Source organism: Jaculus jaculus, chromosome 9, assembly GCF_020740685.1.
Source record: "Jaculus jaculus isolate mJacJac1 chromosome 9, mJacJac1.mat.Y.cur, whole genome shotgun sequence".
Lineage (NCBI taxonomy): Eukaryota > Metazoa > Chordata > Mammalia > Rodentia > Dipodidae > Jaculus > Jaculus jaculus.
Genome location: NC_059110.1, coordinates 115,474,848 through 115,501,881, shown reverse-complemented (window position 1 = coordinate 115,501,881; position 27,034 = coordinate 115,474,848). Strand labels below are relative to the sequence as shown.

Sequence of the window (27,034 nt, the reverse complement as noted above, 5' to 3'; positions counted from 1 at the left end):
AAATAAAAATAAAAATAAAAATAAAAATAAAAATAAAAAAAATAAAAAAGACAAGCTACCATTTCTTACCCACTAGGATGACTACTTTATATATATATAATATTTATTTATTTATTTAATTAAAATGATATAATGACTATTGGTAAGATTGTGGAAAAATACACTGCTGGTAGCAGTATAAATTAGGGCAGCTGCTTTGGGAAACAGTTTGGCAATTCCACAAAAGGTTAAATATAGAGCTACTATAGGATCCAAAAATTTGACTCAGTAGAATTTTATTTATCCAAGAGAATTAAAATATATTGTCAGGGGGCTGGAGAGATGGCTTAGCAGTTAAGGCACATGGCTGTGAAGCCTAAGGACCCTGGTTCGATTCTCTATATCCCACATAAGCCAGATGCACTTGGTGAAGCATGAGTCTGGAGTTCATTTATAGTGGCTAGAGGCCCTGGCATACCCATTCTCACACACACACTCTCTCTCTTCCTCTCTGTCTGTAATAAACAAAAATAAATAAATAAATAAATCTTAAAAAAAAAAAAAAACATAATGTCGGGCTGGAGGGATGACTTAGAGGTTAAGGAGTTTGCCTGCAAAGCCTGAGGACCCAAGTTCAATTCCCCAGGACCAACATTAGTTAAATGCATAAGGGGGCACATGTGTCTGGAGTTCATTTCCAACGGCTGGAGGCCCTGGCATAACCATTCTCTCTCTCTCTCCCTCTCCCTCTTTCTCTGTCAAATAAATAAAATTAAAATAGCTGTTCATTACATATTTAAAGATTGTCATACAAAAACTTATACATGAATGTTTATAACATTATTTGTAAGATCCAAAAAGTAGAAATAAGCCAGGTGTGGTGTCACATGTCTTTAATCCCAGTACTCAAGAGGCAGAGGTAGAAGTATCGTCATGAGTTCAAGGTTGCTGAGACCACATAGTGAATTCCAGGTCAGCCAGGGCTAGAGCAAGACCCTACCTCAAAAAACAAAACCCAAACTACTGCTACTAATAATAATAATCCAAATGTCCATCAATTGATGTACATATAAATACCATATGATTTAGCAATCCAATGGACAATAATCAGAGTGTTACTCAGCAATAAAAGCAATGAAGTAATGACAGATGTTACAACATAGGTGAACCCTTTCAGCTGAGGACTAACACCTGAAATTGTCCTCTGACCTCAACGTGCATTCTCTGCTATGGTATGCACACACTGGCACTCACAATCATGAACACACACATATCATACATACTTGTGCACACACACAAATTCTGCTAAGCAAAAGAAGCTAATCACAAAAGATCACACATGTATATGTGTAAATGTATATATATAAACTCCATGTGTATAAAATTTCTTTGAGTGGACAAATTTGCTCAGATGAAATACTGTTTTTCAGAGGTTGAGGAGAGTGGGATGGGGAGTGACTGCAAATAGATTGTGGTCATTGTACAATCCTAGGAATATGCTAAAAAAATCAAGTTATACTTGGATTAGCTGAATAGCAGAGTATGTGAATTAAATCTCAATGAATCAGTTTAAAAGTGAGAGAAAATGGCTGGGCACAGTGGTGCAGGCTGATAACAGCAGCACTGGGGAGGTGAAGACAGAAGGATGGTGAGGTCAGCCTGGGCTACATAGTGAGACTAGGGGAAATAAAAAAGTGGGGAAGGTGTGCACCTCCAGTTTATTTCGTCCTGAGTTATAAGATCTAGAAGTTCCTAACTAAGGGAGAGATGAGCATGGGTGCAGCTGCAAATGGTAAAATCACAGCACCGGGCAACAGCAGGATGAACTCCAGGCTTTGTGTCTGTGTGCGCTCAACACCCAAATTCCTATGTCTGCTTTTCAGGAGCTGTTTTGTCCTCCATGGTGTAGTTTAACTGTGAGAGCCAGAGAGAGGAGCACTCTTACCTGGAAACACCTTCGTTCTCTCTCCCCCCACATGGCCTTTTCTCTTTCCCCTCCATAGGTCTCCCTTGGCATCCCTGAGCAGCTGCCTTCCCTCAACTGGCTCTGGTTAGCCAGCTGGGGCTTGAGTCACAGAAGCCACACACATTCCTTAGCTGCAAGCACTAAACAGTCAATAACTTTGCTTAGGGAACACCAAAGGCCACGTAAGAATGACTGTTAAGAAGCTAAGGAGGGCTGGAGAGATGGCTTAGCGGTTAAGCATTTGCCTGTGAAGCCTAAGGACCCTGGTTCAAGGCTCAATTACCCAGGACCCACGTTAGCCAATGCACAAGGGGGTGCACGCATCTGGAGTTCGTTTGCAGTGGCTGGAAGCCCTGACATGCCCATTCTGTCTGTCTGTCTCTCTCTCTCTCTCCCTCTTTCTCTGTCTGTTGCTCTCAAGTAAATAAATAAAAATAAACAAAAAAATTAAAGAGAAATTTTAAAAAAGCTAAGGAGCTTGAATTCATTGCCTTGGACTGTATTTCAGTGGGATCACAGTGAAACAAGTCATCCACCCACCCTCTCAATGAGGTGCACAGGGCTGGCATTCCTCAAGTTATAGACAAATTGGACTGGCTTATTCCAGACCAAAGCAGAGTTTGATATCACATGGGAGTCATTCTTCACAGCCACTGTGAAGATAAGAGATATACATGGGAAGTGATCAGCACAGTGCCTGGCTCTTTTTCACTACTGAGAGTCCAAGTCCACATTAGCTCATCATTACCACACTGATAATGCTATCTCATTTGGGGAGAGGGAGGCTAATGAGAAGGCAGAAGCACCCAGGGTTACCAGCAGGGGAAGCACTACTTCACTTCAGGCATCTCCCCAGCACTCCCTGGAACAGCCTATGCACTCACCGGACTAGTGGGAGAGGATACCACAAGCTTCGGTCTGACACCACCATACTCCAGGGTCTTGTGCCGTTCACTCCACTGGCTGGCTGCTCCACTCCCAGGACTCAAAGCCAGCTTGTCTGAAGTGCTCCCCACAGGAACAGCTTGGGCAGTGTCCAGCTGCTGCACCTCTGGGACATCAGGCTCCCGGGGAAGTGGCTCCTGCTTGTGGCCACCATGTGAGGTTCCAGAAGATGCTTGGACAGGGAGTAGCTCTGCAGGCCCCTCAAAGTGCAGGTGGCTGTGGATGAGGAGTGGGGCCGGGAATGCAGGGGCCTCTGTCTCTTGGCTTGGTCTGCTGGTTGGCACAGAGTTTACTTGGGCTTTGCTGAATTCCGATAATACCCTAGTTTTTAAACAAGAAAACTTGTGTGACAAGTGATGGCAAGAATACCCAAAGCTGGGCTGGGGAAATGGCTTAGCGGGTAAGACTTGCCTGCGAAGCCTAAGGACCCCAGTTCAATTCTCCAGGACCCATGTAAGCCAGGTGCACAAGGGGGTGCATGGATTTGGAGTACATTTGCAGTGGCTGAAGGCCCTGCCATGCCCGTTTTGTCTTTCTCTCTGCTTCTTCCTTTCTCTCTCAAATAAAATATATATATAAAGAACACCTAAAGCTAAAGCTATTGAGGCAGTGGTAAGATTGGAAAACTGGTGTTTTACTATTTAAATATTCTTATTAAAATTTTTGTTTGTTTTTTTGTTTTTCAAGGTAGGGTTTCACTCTAGTCCATGCTGACCTGGAATTCACTATGTAATCTCAGGGTGACCTCAAACTCATGGCGATCCTCCTACCTCTGCCTCCTGAGTGCTGGATAAATATTTTTATTAATTTGCAAGACACAGAGAGAGAATGGGTGTGCCAGGGCTTCCAGCCACTGCAAATGAACTCCAGATGCATGCACCACTGTGCATTTGGCTTTACATGGGTACTGGAGAATCGAACTCATGTAGTTAGGCTTTGCAGGCAAATGCCTTTACTGCGATCCATCTCTCCAGTCTAGGTGTCTTACTATTTAAAAAACAAATAAAACAATCTTCATTACCCACTGCATTTCCCACTCTGATGCTCTCATAGAGGCCAGGACTTGGGCACAGTGGGTAGACAGGGGGACCGTGGAGTCTCCATCGCAGGCGAAAGGCTCATAGGGTAGAAATAATCATGTGATGTAACTGGGAACCAACTCCATTCTGAACAGTTTGAAATAGTGCCTCAGAGCGGGGATTTTTAGTACCCAAAAACTGAGGTACCAAGACTATTCCCTGTGGTGAGTGAGATAAGGATGCACTCTGTTCATGGGATAGTCTTGGGGTAGCAGGTTATAGGGAGGCATGTGGGTTGGTACTACTCAAACGTGGACTAGAGGTGAGGTCAGGAAAGCTTCACATCCTCAGAAATCACTGCTGGAGCTCAGCAGTTCCACATGTTATGGAAGGACGTGTGGGAGGATACGTGGGGTGTATTCCTGCTCTTGCCTCCCAGTGGGGTTTTAATTCCTTGTCCCCTCAAAGGAGTCACAGGAAACCAACATTATTGGCTCTGTACACACACTTACGGGCCTCCTGAGAATTCAAATTCTCTTTCTAAAATAAACTTATCTGCTCTCTCCTCTATTGTTTATAAATCCAGTAAGCATGCCATGGATAAATGTGAGTTCAGGAAGCAACAAGGCTACCCGGAGCCCAAAGATGATGTACCCCTGGATTTGATTCCCCAGTACTGGGGAAGGTGGGTGGAGTATCTGTAAATCATATATAATGGTCTAGTACTCAGAATATATAAAGGACTCTTACCATTCACCAATGAAAAGACAAATAACCAACAGGAAAAAGGGAAAGGGATATGATGGAAAGCGGAGTTGTGAAGGGGAAAGTGAGGGGGGTAGGAAGTATCATGGTCTGTTGTCGATAATTATAGAAGTTGTGAATAATAAAAAAAGAATAAGAAAATAAAATGGGCAAAAGTAGGCCAGTTTGTAGTGTGGTTCAGAGATCTAAGAAGTTGCAAGGAATTTTGTATAAAGATATACAAATTGCTGGGAAGTATATGATACTCCTCCTCACTGGCAACCCAAGAAATGCAATCACTAGGATAGCTGCAACAAAAGAGAGGGGCTGGAGAGATGGTCAGCACTTAAAGGCACTTGTTTACAAAACCCGCAGGTCCAGGTTCAGTTCTCCAGTATACACATAAAACCAGATGCACAAAGCAGCACATGCATCTGGAGTTTGTTTGCAGCAGCAAAGAGGTCCTGGTGTGCCCATATTCTCCTTCTCTCTCCCCCAGAAAATAAATAAATAGCCAGCATGATGGTGCACACTTTTAATCCCAGCACTCGGGAAGCAGAGGTAGGGCAAGTGCCATGAGTTTGAAGCCACCCTGAGACTACAGAATGAATTCCAGGATGGCCTGGGCTAGAGTGAGATCCTACCTTGAAAAAATAAAAAAAGGGCTGGAGAGGTGGTTTAGCAGTTAAGGCACTTGCCTGCAAAGCCAAAGGACCCAGGTTCAATTCCCCAACACTCACATAAACCAGATGCATACCAGGGTGCATGTGTCAGGAGTTCGTTTGCTGTGGCAGAGGCTCTGGTATGTCTATTTTCTCTCTATATCTGGCCCCCCTCAAATAAATAATGAAAAAAGTTAATTAAAAAAGAAAGGAAGGCAGGGGCCGAACAGGTGGCTCAGCGGTTAAGCGCTTGCCTGTGAAGCCTAAGGACCCCGGTTCAAGGCTCGATTCCCCAGGACCCATGTTAGCCAGATGCACAAGGGGGTGCAAGCACCTGGAGTTCGTTTGCAGTGGCTGAAGACCCTGGCGCACCCATTCTCTCTCTCTGTCTGTCACTCTCAAGTAAATAAATAAACAAAATAATTTAAAAAAAGAAAGGAAGGCAGGAGAGATGGCTTAGCAGTTAAGGTGCATGTCTGCAAAGCCTAAGGACTCAGGTTCAATTCTCCAGGTCCCATGTAAGCCAGATGTACATGGTGGCACATGCATCTGGGGTTCGTTTGCACTGGCTAGAGCCCTGGCATGCCCATTCTCTCTCTCCCCCTCTATCTCTCATAAGTAAATAAAATCCTAAAAGAAAAAAGGAAAGGTGTGTGAGGAAAGTTATGGGGAAGATAAGCAGGTGCTGGTTCTTGTTCTAAGGTCACTGAAAGGTCAACAAGCAGCACTTGATAACTCTGGCCTATAATCCCAGCACTGCCCAGGCAGAATACCAAATTCAAGATCAACCTGGACAGTTTAGGGAGATTTTGTCTCAAAAAGTAAAAAGAAGCCAGGCATGGTGGCGCATGCCTTTAATCCCAGCACTCGGGAGGCAGAGGTAGGAGGATCTCTGTGAGTTCAAGGCCACCCTGAGATGACATAGTGAATATCAGGTCAGCCTGGGCTAGAGTGAGACCCTACTCAAAAAAAAAAAAAAAAAAGTAAGAAGATAGCCGGGTGTGGTGGCACACTCCTTTAATCCCAGCACTTGGGAGGCAGAGGTAGGAGAATCTCCATGAGTTCAAGGCTCCTCTGAGACTACATAGTGAATTCCTGGACCAGAAAGACCCTGCCTCACAAAAAACAAACCAAAAAGAAAGTGAAATGACACTTGGGGGCTGGAGAAATGGCTTAGTGGTTAAAGTGCTTGCCTGAGAAGCCTAAGGACCCATGCCCTACTTCCCAGATCCCATGTAAGCCAGATGAACATGAGCACAAGATGGCACACACGTCTGGAGTTTAATTACAGTAGCTGGAGGCCCTGGCGTGCCAACTCACTCAGTCTCTCAAAAAAAAAAAAAAAAAGGCCAGTCTGTTGGGCTATAGCTCTGTGGTACACAGCCTGCTTGTTGGGCATGCATGAAGCACAGGTTCAATCCCCAGTGCAAGAGAACAAATTCCAAGGGTATAACTTGCAGGGAGCAAACAATGCAGAATTCTGGAAACAAAGGCAAGAAAAGAACAGGTACTTGAGGTGGCAAGATGTTTGCCTAACCTGTACAAGGCCTTAGGTTTGATTCCCAGCAAAGCCTAAAATGGATAAATTTGCTCACCAACTGTGCATATCTAAACCACTATGACCAAATGGGGCCACTTCTGAAATTAACTAGGGAGGCACACTTTTGGGCAAATGTCCCCTGTAAAGTCACAATTCCTCATGGGCACCAGGAAGATAGTGCAGAGGTTGATTAAGACCAGGGGCTCCTGAGTACACCTGGCCGCACTCAGCACACTGCTGTGCGTGTCACCACAGTTTATTTCTGTTCATGTTCCTTATATGCAACACCTTTTATGTCTGAGAGAAAGACTGAATGAGATAATATAAGCAAAGTGTATGGCACAAAGGTTCAACAAATGTTAACCTCAGTTTGTTAAATAAGGTTTTTGTTGTCTTAAATCACTGATAAGATTGCTTAGCCTCTGTGGTAGCTTGAATGGATGATCCCCAATATATTCAGGATTTTATTAAAGCTTGTAATTTAGAGCTGGGCATGGCACATGCCTTTAATCTCAGCGCACAGGAGGCAGAGATAGGTGGATCACAGTGAGTTTGAAGCCATCCGGCACTACAGAGTGAGTGCCAGGTCAGCCTGGGCTAGACGAGACCCTACCTCGAAAAACAAACAAACAAAAAAGTGCTTATAATTCAACTCTCCAGCAGCCTGGCTGGAGGAGGTACCACTAGACTGATCCTAAGGTCCAGCCCTGAGCTATGGGAGTGGATTTGGAATGCCAGTCTAAACATGTGCAGAGTGCCTAAGCTTTGCCTGGCGTTCCTGAAATGCGCTTGCCGTGTTGGGGATGGCTTTCCTCTCAGTGTGGGTCTGTGAAAGGGAGCCCAGCTTCTTCTGCCACTATGGAACATCCCCTAGATCTGTAAGCGTCAAAAAAAATCCCTCCTTCCTCCCCTAAACTGTGTCTGGTCTGGGGGTTCATCCCAGAAGTCTGAAGCTGACTACTATAGCCTCCATGTACACAAATATAATTTAGAGACAAAAAGTCAAATTATGATCATACAAGCATTATGACAATAGTTGTAATTATAAATGAATCCTAATCTATAAGGATAATGACAAAGACTGGATGCTAGGAAAAACGTGTGTTCTAATGCCTAAAACAAATATCACCAGACAAGCTTCTACAAGATCAAAAAAGCAAGGGCAAGGTAAAGTCAGTCCACAGAACTTCCCCACAATCAGTACTACTGGATAAGGCCCAGTAAAAGTAGGTAGGACATGCTTATCAAGTGGAAAAAGATGCTGGCAAGAGATAAAATTTGGAACAGTAAGTGAAATGAAATTTTGAAGAGGTTTGAAGATAAAATAAAATCAAAGTGCCAGGCGCAGTGGTGCATGCCTTTAATCCCAGGACTGTGGATGCAGAGGTAGGAGGATCACTGTAAGCTTGAGGCCACCCTGAGACTACATAGCAAATTCCAGGTCAGCCTGGACCAGAGCGAGATCCTACCCCTACCTTGAAAAACAAAATAAATAAATAAATAAAATAAAGTAAAACTTAAATGGCCAGTATCCTTCCACTTGTGTGGCTTACAGCAGCATGTTCCAAAAACGCTTTTTAAATTTTTATCTATTTAAATGAATAAATAAATAAGAAAGAAAGAAAAAATTTTTTTTATCTATTCATTTGCAAGCAGAGAAATGGGGGGGGTGGAGTGAGTATGAGTACATCAGGGCCTCTACCCAGTGCAAACTAGCTCAGATGCATGGGCTACTTTGTTCATCTGATTTACATGGGTACTGGGGATTTGAACCTGAGTCATTAGGCTTTGCACACAAGTGCCTTAACTGCTGATCCATTTCCAGCACCCCAAAAATTTTTTATAAAAAAAATGCAAAGGCCTGGGGATGATATTCACAGGTAAAGCATTTGCTCAGTATAACCATGGCCCTGAATTCCATCCCCAGTACTGAAGAAAAAAGCACTTCCATTTTGAAAGCAACTGGGAAAAAAGGGTGTCTATGCAGATTTGTATATTATATATGTCTTTACTAGTGTTTATGCCTAACAGCTAAAATACATGGTATTATATAGTCCTGACCAGGAGTCAGTCTGAGTTTCCCTGACCACCAAAGAGGCCCTTGTGCCGGGCGCATGCCTTTAATCCCAGCACTCAGGAGGCAGAGGTAGGAGGATCGCTGTGAGTTCAAGGCCACCCTGAGACTACAAAGTGAATTCCTGGTCAGCCTGGGCTAGAGTGAGACCCTACCTCAAAAAAACCAAAAAAAAAAAAAAAAAAAAGAAGCCCTTGTGCTGGTAGAATACAGTACTGTAGCTTTGGCAGGCAAAGAAAGGCTTCTGAAAAAAGCAGTCTAGGCTGAGAGTCATTTCCCACAGGAAAGCTTCCAGACAATGACATCTGACAAATATATATTAGCATCCAAAGGTTTTGTGGTGGTTTACATAAAGACAAGTATTGGGAGAATTGATGTCGCATGTACCAAGTAATAAAACAATGAAATTATCTTTTTGGCCTTCATGATGTCCTAAGGGGGCCCGTTAAGCACCTTGACTCCTCCTTTAATCCTCTTTTCTTTGAAGAGTTCTTACCCTCATTTCACAGATAAAAGTCATCAAGGTCAGAAGGCTGGTAAACAGATAACCCAGGCAGTTAGACTCCTGAGGCCACTGGCCTAAGCTTAAACTCTTAGTGATAATGAGTCAAAGAACAGCCAGCCATCTATCCACAAAGCAAGTACAATTCCTGAGATTACATAGTGAATTCCAGGTCAGCTTGGGCTAGAGTAAGACCCTACCTTGAAAAACCAACCAACCACTGAATATATTGTATTTTGTATCACGTATAGATATCAGTTTATGGGGGCCAGGGGCATAATGTGGTGGTTTGATTCAGGTGTCCCCCCATAACTTAAGTGTTCTGAATGCTAGGTTCCCAGCTGATAGAGATTTGGGAATTAATGCCTCCTGGAGGGAGTGTATTGTTGGGGGTGGGCTTATGGGTGTTATAGCCAGTTTCTCCATACCAGTGTTTGGCACACTCTCCTGTTCCCATTGTCTACCTTATGTGAGCAGGGAGTGATGTCCACCCTTGGCTCATGCCATCCTTTTCTCCTGCCATTATGGAGCTTCCTCTCAAGCATGTAAGCTAAAATAAACCTCTTTTTTCCACAAAAAAAGAAAAAAAAAAAAAGAAAAAGAAAAACCAACCAACCAACCAAACACCACCAACAACCACAAAAAACTCAACTGAACCTAAAGTGCGGTGAATCTTCAAAACACACACACTGTAAAAAATAACCTGTGACTGCTTTAAAGACTAACTTCAAGGAGAACCTGAGAGTGTGTGCCTACAATCCAAGTACCTGGGAAGCGCAGGCAGGAGAGTCAAGAGGTCATGGCCCAGCTTGGGATCTTAGGATACATGTGGTGACCCTTTTGAGATGGCGGGGGGGGGGGGGGGGGGCACAAACAATCACATACCAAAAAAAAAAAAAGGCCTGGGCTATAGAGATGGTTTAGCAGTTAAGGCATTTGCCTGCAAAGCCAAAGGGCCCAGGTTCAATTTCCCAGGACCAACGTAATCCAGATGCACAAGGCACATATGTGTCTAGAGTTCGTTTGCAGTGGCTAAAGGCCCTGCTGTGCCCATTCTCTATCTGTCTCTCTTCTATCTCTCTCTGCTTACAAATAAATAAATAAATAAATCATTTTTTAAAATAAAAAAAAAAGGCTGGGCATGGTGGCACATAACTTTAATCCCAGCACTCAGGAGGCAGAGATAGGATTGTCATTAGTTCAAGGCCACCCTGAGACTACATAGTGAATTCCAGGTTAGCCAGGGCTACAGTAAACCCTACCTCAAAAAAAAAAAAAAAAAAGGCCAACTCCAAGACCCAGTTCTAGGAATGATGGTGCTCAACATGCCTTTATACATCTCTGTGCTAACATGTCCAGTGTTGGCCTATACATGCTGACCTTTGCCCTTCAGTTCCCAAGACACTGCTTCCCACACAGGGTGGATGGTCACTGATTCAATAGCCTTATGCTGGGAGTTTCCAGTCATGAGATTCATGAGAGATAAAAGGCAGGGCATATGACAAAGGGAAGGGCTGAGAGAGATGAGCAAGCCTAAGGCATGCTATGGCCCCATCATCTCTAGTGCCCTGAGTTCTCCAACATGCTCACTTGGTAATTGAAATCGCCACCTCACTGCCTCAGTGCTCTATACTAGAGTGTATCATTGTCACTGTGCAGCCCACTAAACAAACAGCTGATATGATTTGCAGGCAGCCCTATGGAGGAAGTTCCATTATAAAGATGAAGAAACAGCTTTAGAAAGACTCAACATTTGCCTGGCATTAGTGGACTGGCAAGTGGTGGAACAGGTCCAGAAACTAGGTCTGCTCTGAGCTGTCTCCTGGCACTGGTGCTATCTCACACTGCATGGCAACTGTTGAAGGTCCTGAACCAAGGTCAGGGTGCAGACAGCAGGAGTATAAAAGGGGTCTAAGACATGTGCTGAGAGAACACGGGATTACCAGGACTCAACAACGGGTTACCTCTGTCACCTAGAAGATGAGCAAATATGCAAAACTTTGAGAAGACCCTCTGTTGGCAAGGCTGGGAGGACACAGGGACAAGCCTAGTAGAGTGTAAACAGGCAGTATTTTGTGAAAATTCCAAATTAGTTTTGCCTTGGCTCAGTACGTTTGCTTCTGAGAGTTTACTGAACCAACATGCCTACATACAACTTCAGTGGAGTTATTGGAATTCACTGTGGGGTTATGAATGCATCAGTCACAAAAAAAAAAAAAAATAGCTGGGCATGGTGGTGCACACCTTTAATCCAGGCACTTGGGAGGCAAAGGTAGGAGGAGCACTGTGAGTTTAAGACCACCCTGAAACTACATAGTGAATTCCGGGTCAGCCTGAGCTAGAGCGAGACCCTACCTCGAAAAAACAAACAAACAAAAAAAAATTAAAAGAGGCCCAGATGTAGTGGTGGTGCATGCCTTTAATCCCAGTACTCCAGGGGCAGAGAGGAATGCCATGAGTTCAAAGCCAGCCTGAGACTACATAGTGAATTCCAGGTCAGCCTGGGCCAGAGCGAGGCACAGGAGAAAAAAAGAAAAGTAGGAAAGGCCACATATATAAGGTTACTTACAGAAGTACTGAATTTCATTATATATTCAACATAGGCCTGCTTAAACAAACTGATCACACAATAGAACAAGATACAACAGGAAAAAAAAAATGAGGATGCGCTGATACTCAAAGTGCAGAGCAGTGTACAAGGTACAAGGGGGGAGAAGAAGGAAGAAATTTTAAGTATGTCTATATCTGTATTTGTTACAGATACATTTAGAAACACTACAGGAATATGCAAGAAATTAATAATTATACTAGCCACAGTGCCATACATCTATTATCTCAGCTCTAGGGAGTTGACAGCAAGACGATTAAGAAGGAACTGAAAAAGAAAAAAAAAAAAGAAGAAGAAGAGAAAAAAAAGAAGGAACTGAAGGTCAGTCTTGGCTACAGAGTAAGTTTGAGACCAGCCTGGAATACATGATATTCGGTCTAAAAAAAAAAAAAAAATGGAAAGGAAGGGAGGAGGGTACTTAATAGGTTGATATTGTATATATGTAAGTACAATGATTGTGATGGGGAGGTAATATGATGTAGAATGGAATTTCAAAGGGGAAAGTTTGGGGGGGAGAGGGAATTACCATGGGATATTTTTTTATAATCATGGAAAATGCTAATAAAAATTTTAAAAAATGATGGAGGACTGGAGAGGTGGCTTAAGTGGTTAAGGCACTTGCTGGCAAAATCAAAAGGACCCAGGTTCAATTTCCCAGTACCCATGTAAGCCGGGTGCACATGATGGCCCATGTGTCTGGAGTTCATTTGCAGTGACTAGAGGCCCTGGCATGCTCATTCTCTCTCAAATAAAAATATAAGGGTTGGAGAGCTGGCTTAGAAGTTAGGGCATTTGCCTTCTAAGCCTAAAGATCCAGGTTCAATTCCCCAGAACCCATGTTAGTGAGAAGCACAGGGTGGTACATGCATCTGGAGTTTGTCTGCAGCAGCTAGAGGCCCTGGCCTGCCTGTCCTCTCTCTGTCTCTCTTGCTCCCAAATAAATGAATAAAAATGTTTCAAAAAACAAAAATCACAGCTGGGTGTGGTAGAGCACACCTTTAATCCCAGCACTCAAGGAGGCAGGTTGGAAGACTATTGTGTGTTTCAGGCCAGCTGAGGACTACAGAGTAAGTTCCAGGTCAGCTAGGGTTACTGCAAGACCCCACTACCTTGAAATAAACAAAAAAACCAGAAATACAAAACACAAATCCATTTGCCTCACTGCTGCTTTTTGATGACTATAAGAAGCCATGTGCTCTTTGACTTCCTTTGTGCGCTAGCAGAGTTCAGTGACAATCACATGCTCCCTTGTGACAGAAAAGGAGAGCCAAGAGAAGGAGGGAAGGGGTGGAGGGGGGCACTCACTCTTGCAGAGACCTGTCAGAGTCATCAGCATTTGCTGTGCCCAAGTCTGAGTCGTAGGACATGGGCTCCTCAGAATGGTCAGGACTCTTGGAACCATTCTCCTGGAGAAGGCAGTTATCAGAGTTTAGGCTGCAGGACAGCTGGGATGAACTGGCCGTGTCCAGGCTGAGGGAGGAGGCAGTGAGATTCTTGTTTCGGCGGATCTTATGGCCCGAGTGCTGGACTTCAATGTCCTCAGAGCCTGAAGAATGGGAAATGGAATCTAGAGACTCCTTCCGTTGTAGTTCTGCCCCAGAGGTTGTGAGAGGCTCAAGCTCAGACAGCGGGCAAAGCCCAGACAGAGACAATGGAGTGAGAGTCCATTCATTTAAGATGGCTGACTTGTAGGAGAGCTCGAAGGACAAGGACGTCAGTCCCTGCAGGAAGCTAAGGAGGAACTCGCCCTCCTCGGCATCTCGTAGCAGGGCTGAGGGCTGATAGTACTCGCGCAGCCGGGCCTGCTCCTGCAGGAGCAGTTTCAGGTAGCACTCCATCAGGCCATCATTGAGGGCCAGCCGCAGCCAGGCCCGGCAGCGGCCCACATCCGTGTTGACAAAGACCAGGTGCTCCAATTCTGAGATGATGTGTCTGGGAAGGAGAGCAGACTTGGTTCAAGAAACTACAAAGTACCTCAAATCCCTGAGATGTGGTCTCATACACTGCTTAGCAAGAACCACTGGCAACTACTGTATGTATGTGTGCATACACGCATATGCCCTGAATAGTGGTGTCTTAAGGGTAATATGGAAATATTGAGTTGTTAAGCTATAGCCACCAACATTTCGAGACTAATGCCATGAAGGACTCAATTCTGTTCAGCACAACCACCCCTAGGATCCCAGATGTGATTTGCTAATCCAAGACAGGGACTGAGAAGGTGCAAAATAAAAATATGGTCCCTGCCCTGGTTCAAGTAACTGCTCTTTTTCCTTCTTTCTACTTTCTTTTCCCAGTACTGAGGAATAAAGCCACGTCCTTGTACAGGCTAGGCGAGCCTATCTACTACTGAGTTATACCCCAGCCCCAAGAAACCGCCACTGAAGGAAGGGCACATGAAGTTCAGTCCTTTTGCTGGTGGAGTTTGCACCACAGGTCGGGCCATCATTTCTGGGTTATAGTAAGAAATGTAAGTATCTGAAACATAATAGAAAACTCAGTGTATGAGCTGAAAGATACTCAAGAGGCGAAGATGGAGAACCTTCTAGGTAAAATGGACTGTTGGGGGAGGAGCATAATGGGTAGGAAAGCAACAGGCCCGTAACAGGAGTGGGAGAGCTCCAGTTACAACAGGTAGAGCACGGCTAGTTGGGTTGCAAAGCCAAGGAGTGGAGAGGCTTGAGTGTCAACCCGGTCAGGCTACGTGGGACAAAGTCTCTCATACCTGGCTGTGCACCAAAAGTCCCCGGAGAACTTTCCAAGATACAGATTCAGGGTCCCAACTTAGTGCACTGATCTCAAACAGCACTTGGGAGCTAAGGTTTTCTTCATGGGGAAGTGACCTGACTACAGCTATTTATACTTTAAGATGGATTGCTATGGGTAAGGAGGTCAGGCCCCAAGTGTACCAAACTTAGTTCCGAAGCCCTTGGTCTGACTCAAACACCCCTCCTCTCCACTACCACAGAGTCCTGTGTAGGAATGTTGCCCACAGTTCCCTAGACTCAACAAGAAAGCCACTGTCATTCAGGAGAGAGTTAAGAACCTGAACTGGGTCAGTGGCAACTGGTATAGAAAGACAGACCAGACACTGATCATTCACCTTTGAGCTAAAGAAGGCATTAAATTTTGGGGGGCTTTTTTAATTTTATATTTAAAAAATTTTTATTGACAACTTCCATTATTATAGACAATAAACCATGATAATTCCCTCCCCTACCTCTGCACTTTCCCGTTCGTAACTCCACTCTCCATCATATTCCTTTTCCCTTTCAATCAGTCTCTTTTATTTTTGATGTCATCATCTTTTCCTCTATTATGAGGGTCTTGTGTAGGTAGTGCCAGGCACTATGAGGTCATGGATATCCAGGCTATTTTGTGTCTAGAAGAGTGCATTGTAAGGAGTTCTACCCTTCCTTTGGCTCTTACATTCTTTCCGCCACCTCTTCCGCAATGGACCCTGAGCCTTGGAAGGTGTGATAGAGATGTTTCCATGCTGAGCACTCCTCTGTCACTTCTTCTCAGCACCATGGTGCCTCCTGAGTCATCCCAGAGGTTTTTTTACTTAACTTTATTTTTTCCATTTTTGACATTTCATTTCTGTGTGTATGTGTATATATGTAATGTATTTTGATCTTACTCCCCCAATAACCATGTCTCATTTCCTCCCCTCTCCATGAACACCCTTCTTCCCCATTAATCCCCATCATACTTTCATGCCCAGTTTTTAACCCACTGAATTTAATTAGGGTTGTTTTTTCTTCCTTCTTTTTCTTCCCTCCTTCCCTTTCTCATTCCTTCCTTTCTTTTTAAACAGTGCAGCATGTACCCCACCCTGACCCTAAACCTGTAACATAGCTGATGATGACCCTGAACTTCTGATCATCCTGTCTACCACCGAGTACAGGGATAATAGCCTGAGGTGGGAACCAGCCACAGGTTCATAAACAGAGTCTCAAGGAACAGAAATAAACCTTTCTGTAAGATCCCCTCCAAGCCCACTTCACACTATTCCTATGCTAAAACACAGGGTGTCTGATGGTTTCCCCACCCCTAAAGAGGAACAGCCAAGTGCCCCACACTCCCAAGCTCCTCCCCCATTCCAATCCTCTCACTTGTGGGTGACAGCTTTCAAGAGGGGCCAGAAGACAGGCTGGGGCAGAATTTTGTGGTGGGTGTGTTTCTTCCTTTTTCCTCCAGTCTCAGCACGAATGTGCTTGGCATGCAGGCCATGAATGAACACGGCCTCCAGGGCACTGCACATGGTGTTAGCATCTCCATCTTCACTAGTGACCACTGTGTCCAGGGAGACATACTGCTTCTGCAGAGCCTTCACGGATCCCACCAGCTTCTTCTTGATGACCTAGGCCAGGCCAAACAGAAGGAAGGACTTCAGAGGCAAGTAAATTCTACAGGGAGCCTCTGTGCTGTGGCCAACCATGTGCAAGCACACACATACATACCTGTGTGTACATATCTAGATCCTTCTGCAAACCAGTATATTAATTATGTCAACTAGAGCTACAGAATACAGAAGACATGGTTTTTCATATATTTTGTTGTATATTCCCATCTAAACCAAACAATCTTGTGTTTAAATACTGGCTCTATCAGTTATAACTATGAATGCTTGGAGTTACTGCAGAGATAAGCTAAAGAGGAAAAAGGTTTTAGAAAAATAAAAACATTAATGAAAGCAAAAGACCCTAGCACTGTGTGGGAGGAGGAGAGATCAAGAGCATAGAAATCTGGTTACATTAAGAAAGATCCTAGGTCTTGAGCCAAATAGAAATCTGGTTACATTAAGAAAGATCCTAGGTCTTGAGCCAAAGGCTTAGGTTCAGACCCAGCTCAGTTAGTATTAAGATGGGACACCTCAGACATTTCACTTAACCTGATCTTAATCTGAGTCTCAATTTCATTATTGGTTAAGTGGAAATTAATATTTCTGGATTTACATCATGGAAATATTGTTCCTTAAGGGCATGAACAGTTGTTTGTGTCCATTACCCCCCTCCCCCCTCAAGGTACGGTCTCACTCTAGCCCAGGCTAACCTGGAATTCACTATGTAGACTCAGGGTGGCTTCGAACTCATGGCGATTCTGCCTATGCCTCCCAAGTGCTGGGATTAAAAGCGTGCACCACCATGCCCGACCTGTGTCTGTGTTTTCATGAGCGCTGGTGCATGTGTATGGAGGGGGTGCACATGCATGTGTGTATGAGTTGTGGTGGAGGCCACAGCACAACCTTCACTACTGTTTGTAAGGAACACCAGCTACCTTGAGACAGGGGCTCTCGCTGACCTGGTGCTTACGAAGTTGACCAGCCAGCCAACTCCAAGGATCTGCTTGTCTTTCTAGCACATGGATTATAAGGCTAAGCCCCTACTTATGGCTTTTGTTTTTTCCTGTGGGAATCAAATTCAGGTCCTCACTTTCCTAAATGAGCTATGTGCCTAGCCCATAAATAATTGCTTCTGTAATCCCAATATGCCTATGGCAAGAAGGGAAGTGGAGGGATGGAGAGATGGCTCCGTGGTTAAAGCACTTGCCTGCAAAGCCTAAAGACAGAGGTTTACATCCCCAGAACCCACATAAGCCAAATGCACAAGGTGACCCATGTGCCCATATTCTCTCTCTTTCATAAATAAATAAATAACCATTCCTATGCTATACTGGAGATATGACTGATGGGTAGAATACTTAGCTACAAGTCCTGGGTTTCATCCCAAACATCAGGAAAAAAAAAAGTAATAAAAAGTTTAAAGCTACATTTAAGTTTTCCAGAACTGTCAAACCATTGTTCAAAGTAACTACAGCATTTTAATTCCCACCAGGGATTTTGTTATTTTCTGACTTTCTGATCACAGCCATCCTAGTAGGTATACACATCTCAGATGCCATCTGCACTTCCCTCAGTCTAATGATGACTATCACTATTTCCTGTACTTGTTGGTCATGTGTATATCTTCTTCCTTATTATTATTTAATTTTTTAATTTTTTTTCAAATTAGCAACTTCCATGATTATAAAAAATATAACATGGTAATACCCTCCCTCCCCCTACTTTTCCCTTTGAATCTCCATTCTCTATCGTATCCCCTCCCCCTCTCAATCACTCTCTCTTTTATTTTGATGTCATCATCTGAAATTTCCTCCTATTATTATGGTCTTGTGTAGGTAGTGTCAGGCACTGTGAGGTCATGGATATCCAGGCCATTTTGTGTCTGGGCATATCTTCTTATTATACATATTCTTCAAAGAAATACTTTGGCACGGAGATGGGCCAGTGGTTAAAAGCACTTGCTTGCAAGGCCTATGGCCCAGGCTCAATTCCCTAATACCCATGGAAAGCAACATGAAAAAAACAGCGAATACGCCAAGTGTGGTGGCGTACACCTTTAATCCCAGCACTCAGGAGGCAGAGGCAGGAGGACCCTGGCACTAATTCCAGGTCAGCCTGAGGAGCTAAAGTGAGAACCTATATTGGAAAAAAAAAAAACAGCAAATGCAGCTGGTGTGGGTTTGCAGTGGCAAAAGACCCTGATGTGTACATGTGCACGTGCGCACACACACACACAAACACACACACGCAAATAAAGAAATAAGATGCTGGGCTGGAGAAAAGGCTTAGCAGTTAAGGCACTTGACTGCAGAGCCAAAGGACCCAGGGCCAATTCTCCAGGATCCATGAAAGCCAGATGCACAAGGAGGGGCACATGCATCTGGAGTTCGTTTGCAATGGCTGGAGGCCCAGGTGTGCCCATCCTCTCTCTCTCTACCTGCCTATTTCTCTCCCTCTCAAATAAATTAAATAAATTAAAAAAAAAAAGAAATACTTGCTTATAATTAAGATTCTTTTTTTAAGGTAAGGTCTTATTGTAAGCCAGGCTGACCTGGAACTCACTCTGCCGTCCCAGGGTGGCCTAGGACTCCTAGCAAACCTCCTGCTTCTGCCTTCTGAGTGCTGAGATTAAGACCTGTGCCACCACACCCAGCTTAGATTACCTTTTTATGTATTTATTTGAGAGAGACAGACAGAGAATGGGTGTGCCAGGGCCTCTAGCCACTACAAAGAACTCCAGGTGCATGTGCCACCTTGTGCATGTGGTTTACATGGTCCTGGGGAATCGAACCTATGGGGTCCTTAGGCTTCACAGGTACCATAACCACTAAGCCATCTCTCCAGCCCAGATTATCTTTTATTGATTAGCTGAAACAGTTCTCTATTTTGTATATTAGACCTTTATCAGATAAATAATTGGCAGCTATCTTCTCTTTTCCTGTGGGCTTTCTTTTATTTGTTTATTTGAGAAGGGGAGAAAGAGAAAACGCATGCACCAGGGCCTCTAGTCACTGCAAACAAACTCTAGACACATGTGCTACCTTGTGCATCTGGCTTTACATGGGCACTGGGGACTGAAACTTAGGTCCTTACATTTTGTAGGTAAGTGCCTTAGCCACTGAAACTTCTCACCAGCCCAGGCTTTCTTTTTACATTATTTTTATTTATTTTGCCTTCCCTGACTTCAATTCTTTTTTCCTTTTTAATTTTAATTAGCATAGGTTAATTTTACATACTAATGGGTTTCATTATAACATTTCCATACATGCATGCAAAATATTTTTGTTGTTTTTTTTGAGGTAGGGTCTCGCCCTAGCCCAGGCTGACCTGGAATTCACTCTGTAGTCTCAAGGCTGGCCTCAAACTCATGGTGATCCTCTTACCTCTACTTCCCAAGTGCTGGGATTAAAGGTGTGTGCCACTACGCCCGCCTTTGCAATGTATTTTGATCATATTAACTCACAATCACCACTTTCTTCATATAGTGTCTTTGAAGAGGGCCCCCCAAAATAGGGTCTCATTCTAGCCCAGGCTGACCTGGAATTCACTATACTCTCAGGGTGGCCTTGAACTCACAGTGATCCTCCTACTTCTGCCTCCCAAGTGCTGGAATTAAAGGTGTGCAACATCATGGTCAGCTTTTTGAAGAGGTTTTAAAGTTGAAGAAGTCCAGTTTTAAGTGTTTGTTTGTTTGCTTGTTTTTTCCCGAGGTAGGGTTTCACTCTAGCCCAGGCTGACCTGGAATTCACTCTGTAGTCTCCGGGTGGCCTCGAACTCATGGCGATCCTCCTACCCTGCCTCCTGAGTGCTGGGATTAAAGGTGTGCGGCACCACGCCCAGTTTAAGTGTGCTTTTATGTGTAAGATATTAGTAGATTATACAAAAAGAACAAACTACTTCTGAGTGACTACTAGGTCGGGAACACAGGCATAAACAGGCCAACTCCCTAAGTACTGACAAGTGAGCTGGGCTTGGTGGCGCACACCTTTAATCCCAGCACTCAGGAGGCAGGGTAGGAGGATCGCCATGAGTTCGAGGCCACCCGGAGACTACAGAGTGAATTCCAGGTCAGCCTGGGCTAGAGTGAAACCCTACCTCAGAAGAAGAAGAAGAAGAAGGAAGAAGAAGAAGAAAGAAGGAAGAAAGAAGGAAGAAGAAGAAGAAGAAGGAGGAAGGAGGAGGAAGGAGGAGGAAGGAGGAGGGAGGAGGAGAAGGAGGAGGAGGAGGAGAATTCACAGCTTCAAGGAGCCGGTCTATGAAGCCCTATTATTAGCTGGGTTCTGGGCTCTGCTCCAGCTCCAGAGCTCCACAGGTGGAATGAGGAAGGCCACAGGGAAACCGCCTGTGCAGGAAAGCCAGCAACAGAGAGGTGGAGCAGACCCTCTAGTGGCCAGGCAAGGGAAGGCACATCTCTGAGGGCTGCACTTCCTCAGGAAGAGAAACTTCACAGGGGAAGCAGCAACAGGGAACAAAGGGCGTTGTGGTGCACACCTTTAATCTTAGCACTTGGCAGGCAGAGGCAGGAGGATTGCCATGAGTTCAAGGCCACCCTGAGACTACATAGTGAATTCCAGGGCAACCTGAGCTAGATTGAGAACCGACCTCAAAAAACTACCTCAGAAGCCAGGCGTGGTGGCACACACCTTTAATCCCAGCACTCGGGAGGCAGAGGTAGGAGGATTGCCATGAGTTCAAGGTCATCCTGAGATTACATAGTGAATTCCAGGTCATTCTGGACTAGAGTGAAACCCTACCTTGAAAAACCAAAAAAATAAAAATAATAACAATAAAAAACCACGTCAGGGTTCCACTAAGAATCATGACTGAGCCAGTTCAGACTGCCCAGGGCAGTCCAGGGCCCAGCCCACAGGACAGAGTTCCTCAAGGAGTGGGTGGGAGGTTGGATGGAAAATGGTAAATTTCAAAGATACAGTCAAGTGGCAATTGACCCCCACTGCTGTTTCAGACCAAATCAATGCTTTGAAAAAACTGGCCTGATGCCAGCTGAAGGGTAAAGGGATCAAGGGCTGAATGGCAGGCCTTCATCTTCAGGTAACAACTGAAATCCCCACTGTGCCTTAAACAGATTCCCACTACAGACTCACAGACATGCTCTAGAAAAGGCAGGATCTCTTGAGAACCCGCCTTTGCTATAACTTTGCCTCCACATGAAGCCTCTCATTCATGTCAAAATCGGAAAGCTACAATGAAGCTGGATGTGATAGGACACAAGCCTGTCTCTTGGAAGTGGAGGCTGAAAAATCAGTACTTCCTTGATAATACAGAGATTTCCAAGGCTAAGACATATAAAACCCCTATCTCAAAAAAAAAAAAATTTTTTTTAAGTTAAAAAGGAAGCCCTGCATAGCCCTTCCCAACCTTAATCTTCCTTGGCCAACCTACCTGGATGGCAGCCCGGGGGTCCAGTCCACTCTCTACCACTGAGAGCATTTCCACTCAGGCAGCAACTCCTGAAGACACTCACATGACACCTGCAGGGACAGATGGCAGCTACATAAGCACAAGCCCAACGCACCCTCACAACCACAGTCCGTCCCCACAGCAAGCAGCAGGCAGTCAGGCCATCTCACTCAAAATGCAACTGAAAGGCATTTAAGCAGCACAAATGTAAAACTTCAGAGTGAATTTTAAGGAAGGAAACATACGAAGGAAAAAGGCCCGAGATGTGTTCTTTGAGAGCAGAGGCACCCTATGTGCCATGGAAACATTATGACAAGAGCTCTTCATACCTGGGTTTCAGCACAGAAAGCCAAGACCTATGGAGCGGGGGCAAGGGCATGGGGGGGTGTCAATGACTGGTTTGCCAAGTTTCTTACACTGCATCACAAGCCCACATGAGGTAGTGTAATTAAATGAGGAAAATGTAAAAACAAAAAAAAAAAAAATCTGTCAACAGTAAAAGGTTTCTAAATGCCACCAAAAAAATTCAAAACCAAAGCCGGGCATGGTGGTGCACGTCTTTAAACCCAGCACTTGGGAGGCAGAGGTAGGAGGTAGGAGAATTGAGTTCAAGGCTACTCTGAGATTTACCTAGTGAATTCCAGGTCAGCCTGTGGGGTGGAGGGGAAGCATTTATAAGGTAGAGGTAGGAAGATCAGGAGGTCAAGGTCAGCCTAGGCACTAAGGAGATTCTATCTCAAAACAAAACAAAATAGAAAGCTGGGTGTGGTGGCGCACGCCTTTAATCCCAGCACTCGGGAGGCAGAGGTAGGAGGATCACCTAGAGTGTGAGGCCACCCTGAGATACATAGTTAATTCCAGGTCAGCCTGAGCTAGAGAGAGACCCTACCTTGAAAAACCAAAAATAAATAGTCATCTTATAATTCACCAAACAGTGCCAAGATTTTCAATCTTTCTTTATAAGAGGCCAGACACCCTACCTAATGTCTAGCCACAGTGGCTCAATGGGAGAGACATAAGCACCTGCGGGTGGAAGCTAACTGAAGTCTGGGTCTCTCGACTCCTGGATCAGTGCTCCAGTTCTTCATTCACACCAAGCACCAGACTGGAGAGAAGCAAGACTTCCAGGACATCTAATTGAAAACGAGTAAGGAGAAGTCTTAGGCAACACTACCAGGGCTGTCCAATATTACAGGGGAGAGTTTAGCAGGGTAAAAGGCAACTTCTGACATCTAGGAAACCACCAACTGCACTAAGTTCAACCTTCCACAGCTTTCCAGACTAACAAAACAAGCTTCTCTGATCTCATTCTTCAGCCTCAATCCTGGAGAAATGTGCTCCTCTCTATAAACATTAAAGGAAGAAACAGGCTCAGTAGAACCTGGCTTCATGTAGAAGAACAGCAAACTTGCCAGGAGTGGCCATTCACACCTTTAATCCCAGCACTGGGGTGGGGGCGGGTAGAGGTAGGAGGTTCAAGGACACCCTGAGACTATATAGTGAATTCCAGGTCAGCCTGGGCTAGAGTGAGACCCTACCTCAAAATGAAAAAAGAAGAAAAGGGCTGGAGACACAGCTTAGCAGTTAAGCACTTGCCTGCGAAGACTAAGGACCCTGGTTCAAGGCTCAATTACACAGGACCCATGTAAACCAGATGCACAAGGTGGCACATGCATCTGGAGTTCGTTTGCAGTGGCTGGAGGCCCTGGTGTGCCCATTTTCTCTCTCTCTCTCTGTCACTCTCAAATAAATAAATAAAAATAGACCAAAAAATTAAAAAAGTAAATTTTAAAAGAAAAAAGAAAAGAAAAGGAATAGTGTCGGGCATGATGGCGCACGCCTTTAATCCCAGCACTGACAAGGCTGAGGTAGGAGGACTGCTGTGAGCCAGCCTGAAACTACACAGTGAATTCCAGGCTAGCCTGAGCTAGAGACAGACCCTACCTCAAAAACAAAAACATCAGAGACTTCTCAGCCACTCTCAACAGCCTTCTCTTTACTGGCTGAGTAGCTGACTTGGCTGTTGTAAACAAGAGTCTGGCACTTGTGCCATTTACCCAGAATGTCAATTGATGAGTCATGGTATCTCAGTTGGAAAAGAATGACAGATATCATCTGATTCAGACAGACAGCTGATCTTTCAGACATGCGGCTGGCTGCTTGGTGAGTTTAAAAAAAAAAAAAAAAAAGCAGCACTTCCTTCTATCTGAAAAAAGCTTGATTTCCAGACAAGTGTCTTGGAAGGTACAGGGTGGAAACAGACCTTTGAAGCAATAGCTTCAAATTACATATGCTGGCGGGTGAGAGACTAGCTTGTGACTCCCAGACCAAGGACTAGTCATGGAGGACATCTGTGAACACGGGGCACATTGCTTCGCCTCTTCTTCCTTCCTTCCAGTACCACATTCATCTACCCCATATCCACTTCATTTAGTTACTTTTTTTTTTTTTTGAGGTAGGGTCTTACTCTACCAGGATGACCTGAAATTCACTATGATTTTCAGGGTGGCCTCAAATTCACAGTGATCCTCCTACCTCTGCCTCCCAAGTGCTGGGATTAAAGGCATGAGCCACCACACCCAGCTTATTTTTCCTTTTATCATTTTTACTACCCCATATTCTTTTTTAGTATTTATCTATTTGAGAAAGAGGCAGATAGAGAATGGGTGCACCAGGGCCTCTAGCCACTTCAATAAACTCCAGATATAGTGCACCTGACTTTACATAGGTACTGGGGAATCGAACCAGGGTCTTCAGGCTTTGCAGGCAAGCTCCTTAAGCACTGAAGCCATCTCTCCAGCCCTTACCCCATTATTTTTATTTATTTATTTATTTATTTTGAGATAGAGTCTTACTGTAGCTCAGGCTGACCTGGAATTCACTATGTAGTCTCAGAGTGGCCCTGAACTACAGTGATCCTCCTACCTCTGCCTCCTGAGTGTTGGGATTAAAGGTGTGCACCACCATGCCCGGCTTTACCCCATATTCTTTACCCATATGATACAGAATTCTTTTTTCTCCCTTGAATCTTTGTTATTGTTGTTGCTGTTGCCAGTTTTGTTTTGTTTTTTTTTAATGAGGCAAGGTCTCACGCTAGCCCAGTTGACCTGGAATTCATTGTGTAGCCCAGGCTGGTCTTGAACTCCCAGTGATCTAAATGCTGGAAGCAAAGCCTCCTTCAGATTTTTTTTCAAGTTTCTTTATCTATTTGAGAGAGAGAGAGAGAGAGAGAGAGAGAGAGAGAGAGAGAATGGGCATGCCAGGGCCTCCAGACACTACAAAGGAACTCCAGATGCATGTGACTCCTTGTGTACCTGGCTTACATGGGTCCTGGGGAATTGAGCCTTGAACCAGGGTCCTTAGGCTTTACAGGCAAGCACTTAACCACTAAACCATGTCTCCAGCCCCTCCTTCAGAGTTTTGAGGCAAAGACTCAGTATGTTGCCTAGGCTGGCCTTCTGCCTTTTGACTCTGCAAGTGCTATGATTACAGGAGTCACCATGCCCGACTCCATCCCCAACACCAGTACTGGGGACTGGACTTAGTCAAGTGCTCTACCACAGCCTCAGTCCTTAATTTTTCTTTCTATATATCTTGTCTGTCTGTCTGTCTGTCTGTTTTTCGAGGTAGGGTCTTGCTCTAGCCCAGGTTGACCTAGAATTCATTATGCAGTCCCAGGCTAGCCTCGAACTCACAGAGACCTCCCAACTCTGCCTTCCAACTGCTGGGACCAAAGGAGTGCACCACCTCGCCCGGCAATTTTTTTCTTTTCTTTTCTTTTTTTTTTTTTTTTTCGAGGTAGGGTCTCATTCTAGCCCAGGCTGACCTGAAATTCACTATGGAGTCTCAGGGTGGCCTCAAACTCACAGCGATCCTCCTACCTCTGCCTCCCGAGTGCTGGGATTAAAGGCATGCGCCCAGCAATTTTTCTTTTTTTGAGACAGCATATTGCTATATCTCCAAAGCTAACCTTGATTTTGATATGTAGCTCAGGAAGGCCTTCACAATCCTCTACCTTCAGCTTCCAAAGTAACTGGGGTCACTGGTATGCAGGTATGTGCTTAGCTATGCTGTAGGATCCTAAAAGCCACCTCTGAATGATAAGAACAAGAATTTTAGCAGGGTGTGATGGTGCATGCCTTTAATACCAACACTCTGGAAGCAGAGTTAGGAGGATCTTAGGGGTCAGACAGGAATAGGAGTTAAGTTCCAGGTCAGCCTGGGCTAGAGTGAGACCCTACCTCAGAAAACAAAACAAAGCAAAACAAAAAAGAATTAGAACTCCATGATTCATTCACATTGCATTTCTGGTACCCAAAACCATGGCGGCATATACTGGTGCTCAAATACAGTGTTGCTCAAAAAAAAAAAAGAAGAAGAAGGAGGAGGAGGAGGAGGAGGAGAAAATAAATACTTGAATGACTTGAAAAATAAAAGCAAGGTGCAGGTCGGATATGTCTAGTTCACAAATTGGGAAGTTGACTGGTTTACCACAGTGGTATACCACTGTGATGTGGTAGGGCTCCTGGGGAATTCCAGCCATTACACTAAGCTGACAAAAAGACACAAGTCATTCTGAAGGTTGTACCATGAGAGGATACTGAAGACAGCATTGCATTCAGCCTTCAAAAGAAAAAGGCTATTGTGGCCGTGATGGACTCAGGGCCCTTTATCATTTACGACTGCTGTCAGGGCTGCAGTGTGTAGCTTCGTGGTAGAGAACTGTGTAGCAGGCACAGGACAGAGTCAACCTCAGCTCTGAAAAAAACTCGCTATCAAATGGCCAGCCCTTCTGAAGCCAGCACATTAGAATTTGGAGGAAATGTGCATTAAAATGTTCCCAGGGATCTGGAAATGCTGAGCATGGCACCTTAAGAACAGCTATCTTCCTCAGCCACTAACAGGAACTCTCAGCTTTCTGTGTTCCTGAAAGCCAAATGTCTAAAGCTCAAAGATCCAGGGCCAACAAAACAGAAGTGATTCAACAGCCTCTGCACCCACCTAGGCCTCAGCCTCACAGGACCCTACACTCTACTTCCCCACATCCTTCATCACTTGCTACAAGCCTCTGACCACCATTGTCCCCTGCAGTCAGCGCTGGGACTGGTCCGCAATCAGCTCTGGCAGAAAGGAGCATCAGGAGAGGACAAGTGGTTCCTAGGGTCAGAAATGTCAAGACAAGATATACAGATAGCGCTCTGTGATCACAATCAGCATGGCACAGTGAGG

The 27,034-nt window shown here is 44.7% G+C and overlaps 1 protein-coding gene across 2 annotated transcripts in view; it reads right to left on the bottom strand.

Annotated features, from left to right (window-relative positions):
- Positions 1 to 27,034, bottom strand: part of Plekhm1 (pleckstrin homology and RUN domain containing M1) — a 60,909-nt gene that overhangs the window by 32,089 nt on the left and 1,786 nt on the right. The window contains exons 1-5 of one of the 2 annotated variants that reach the window (XM_045159822.1): positions 22,829 to 22,942; positions 21,788 to 21,876; positions 16,155 to 16,402; positions 13,345 to 13,971; positions 2,830 to 3,211 (exon numbers count right to left, since the gene is read on the bottom strand). In XM_045159822.1, the coding sequence (XP_045015757.1) occupies positions 2,830 to 3,211; positions 13,345 to 13,971; positions 16,155 to 16,402; positions 21,788 to 21,835 (1,305 nt within the window). In that variant the 5' untranslated portion in view covers positions 21,836 to 21,876; positions 22,829 to 22,942. Of the gene's footprint in view, positions 1 to 2,829; positions 3,212 to 13,344; positions 13,972 to 16,154; positions 16,403 to 21,787; positions 21,877 to 22,828; positions 22,943 to 27,034 lie in introns of those variants that run through there. The other variant, XM_045159821.1, reaches the window with a different exon arrangement.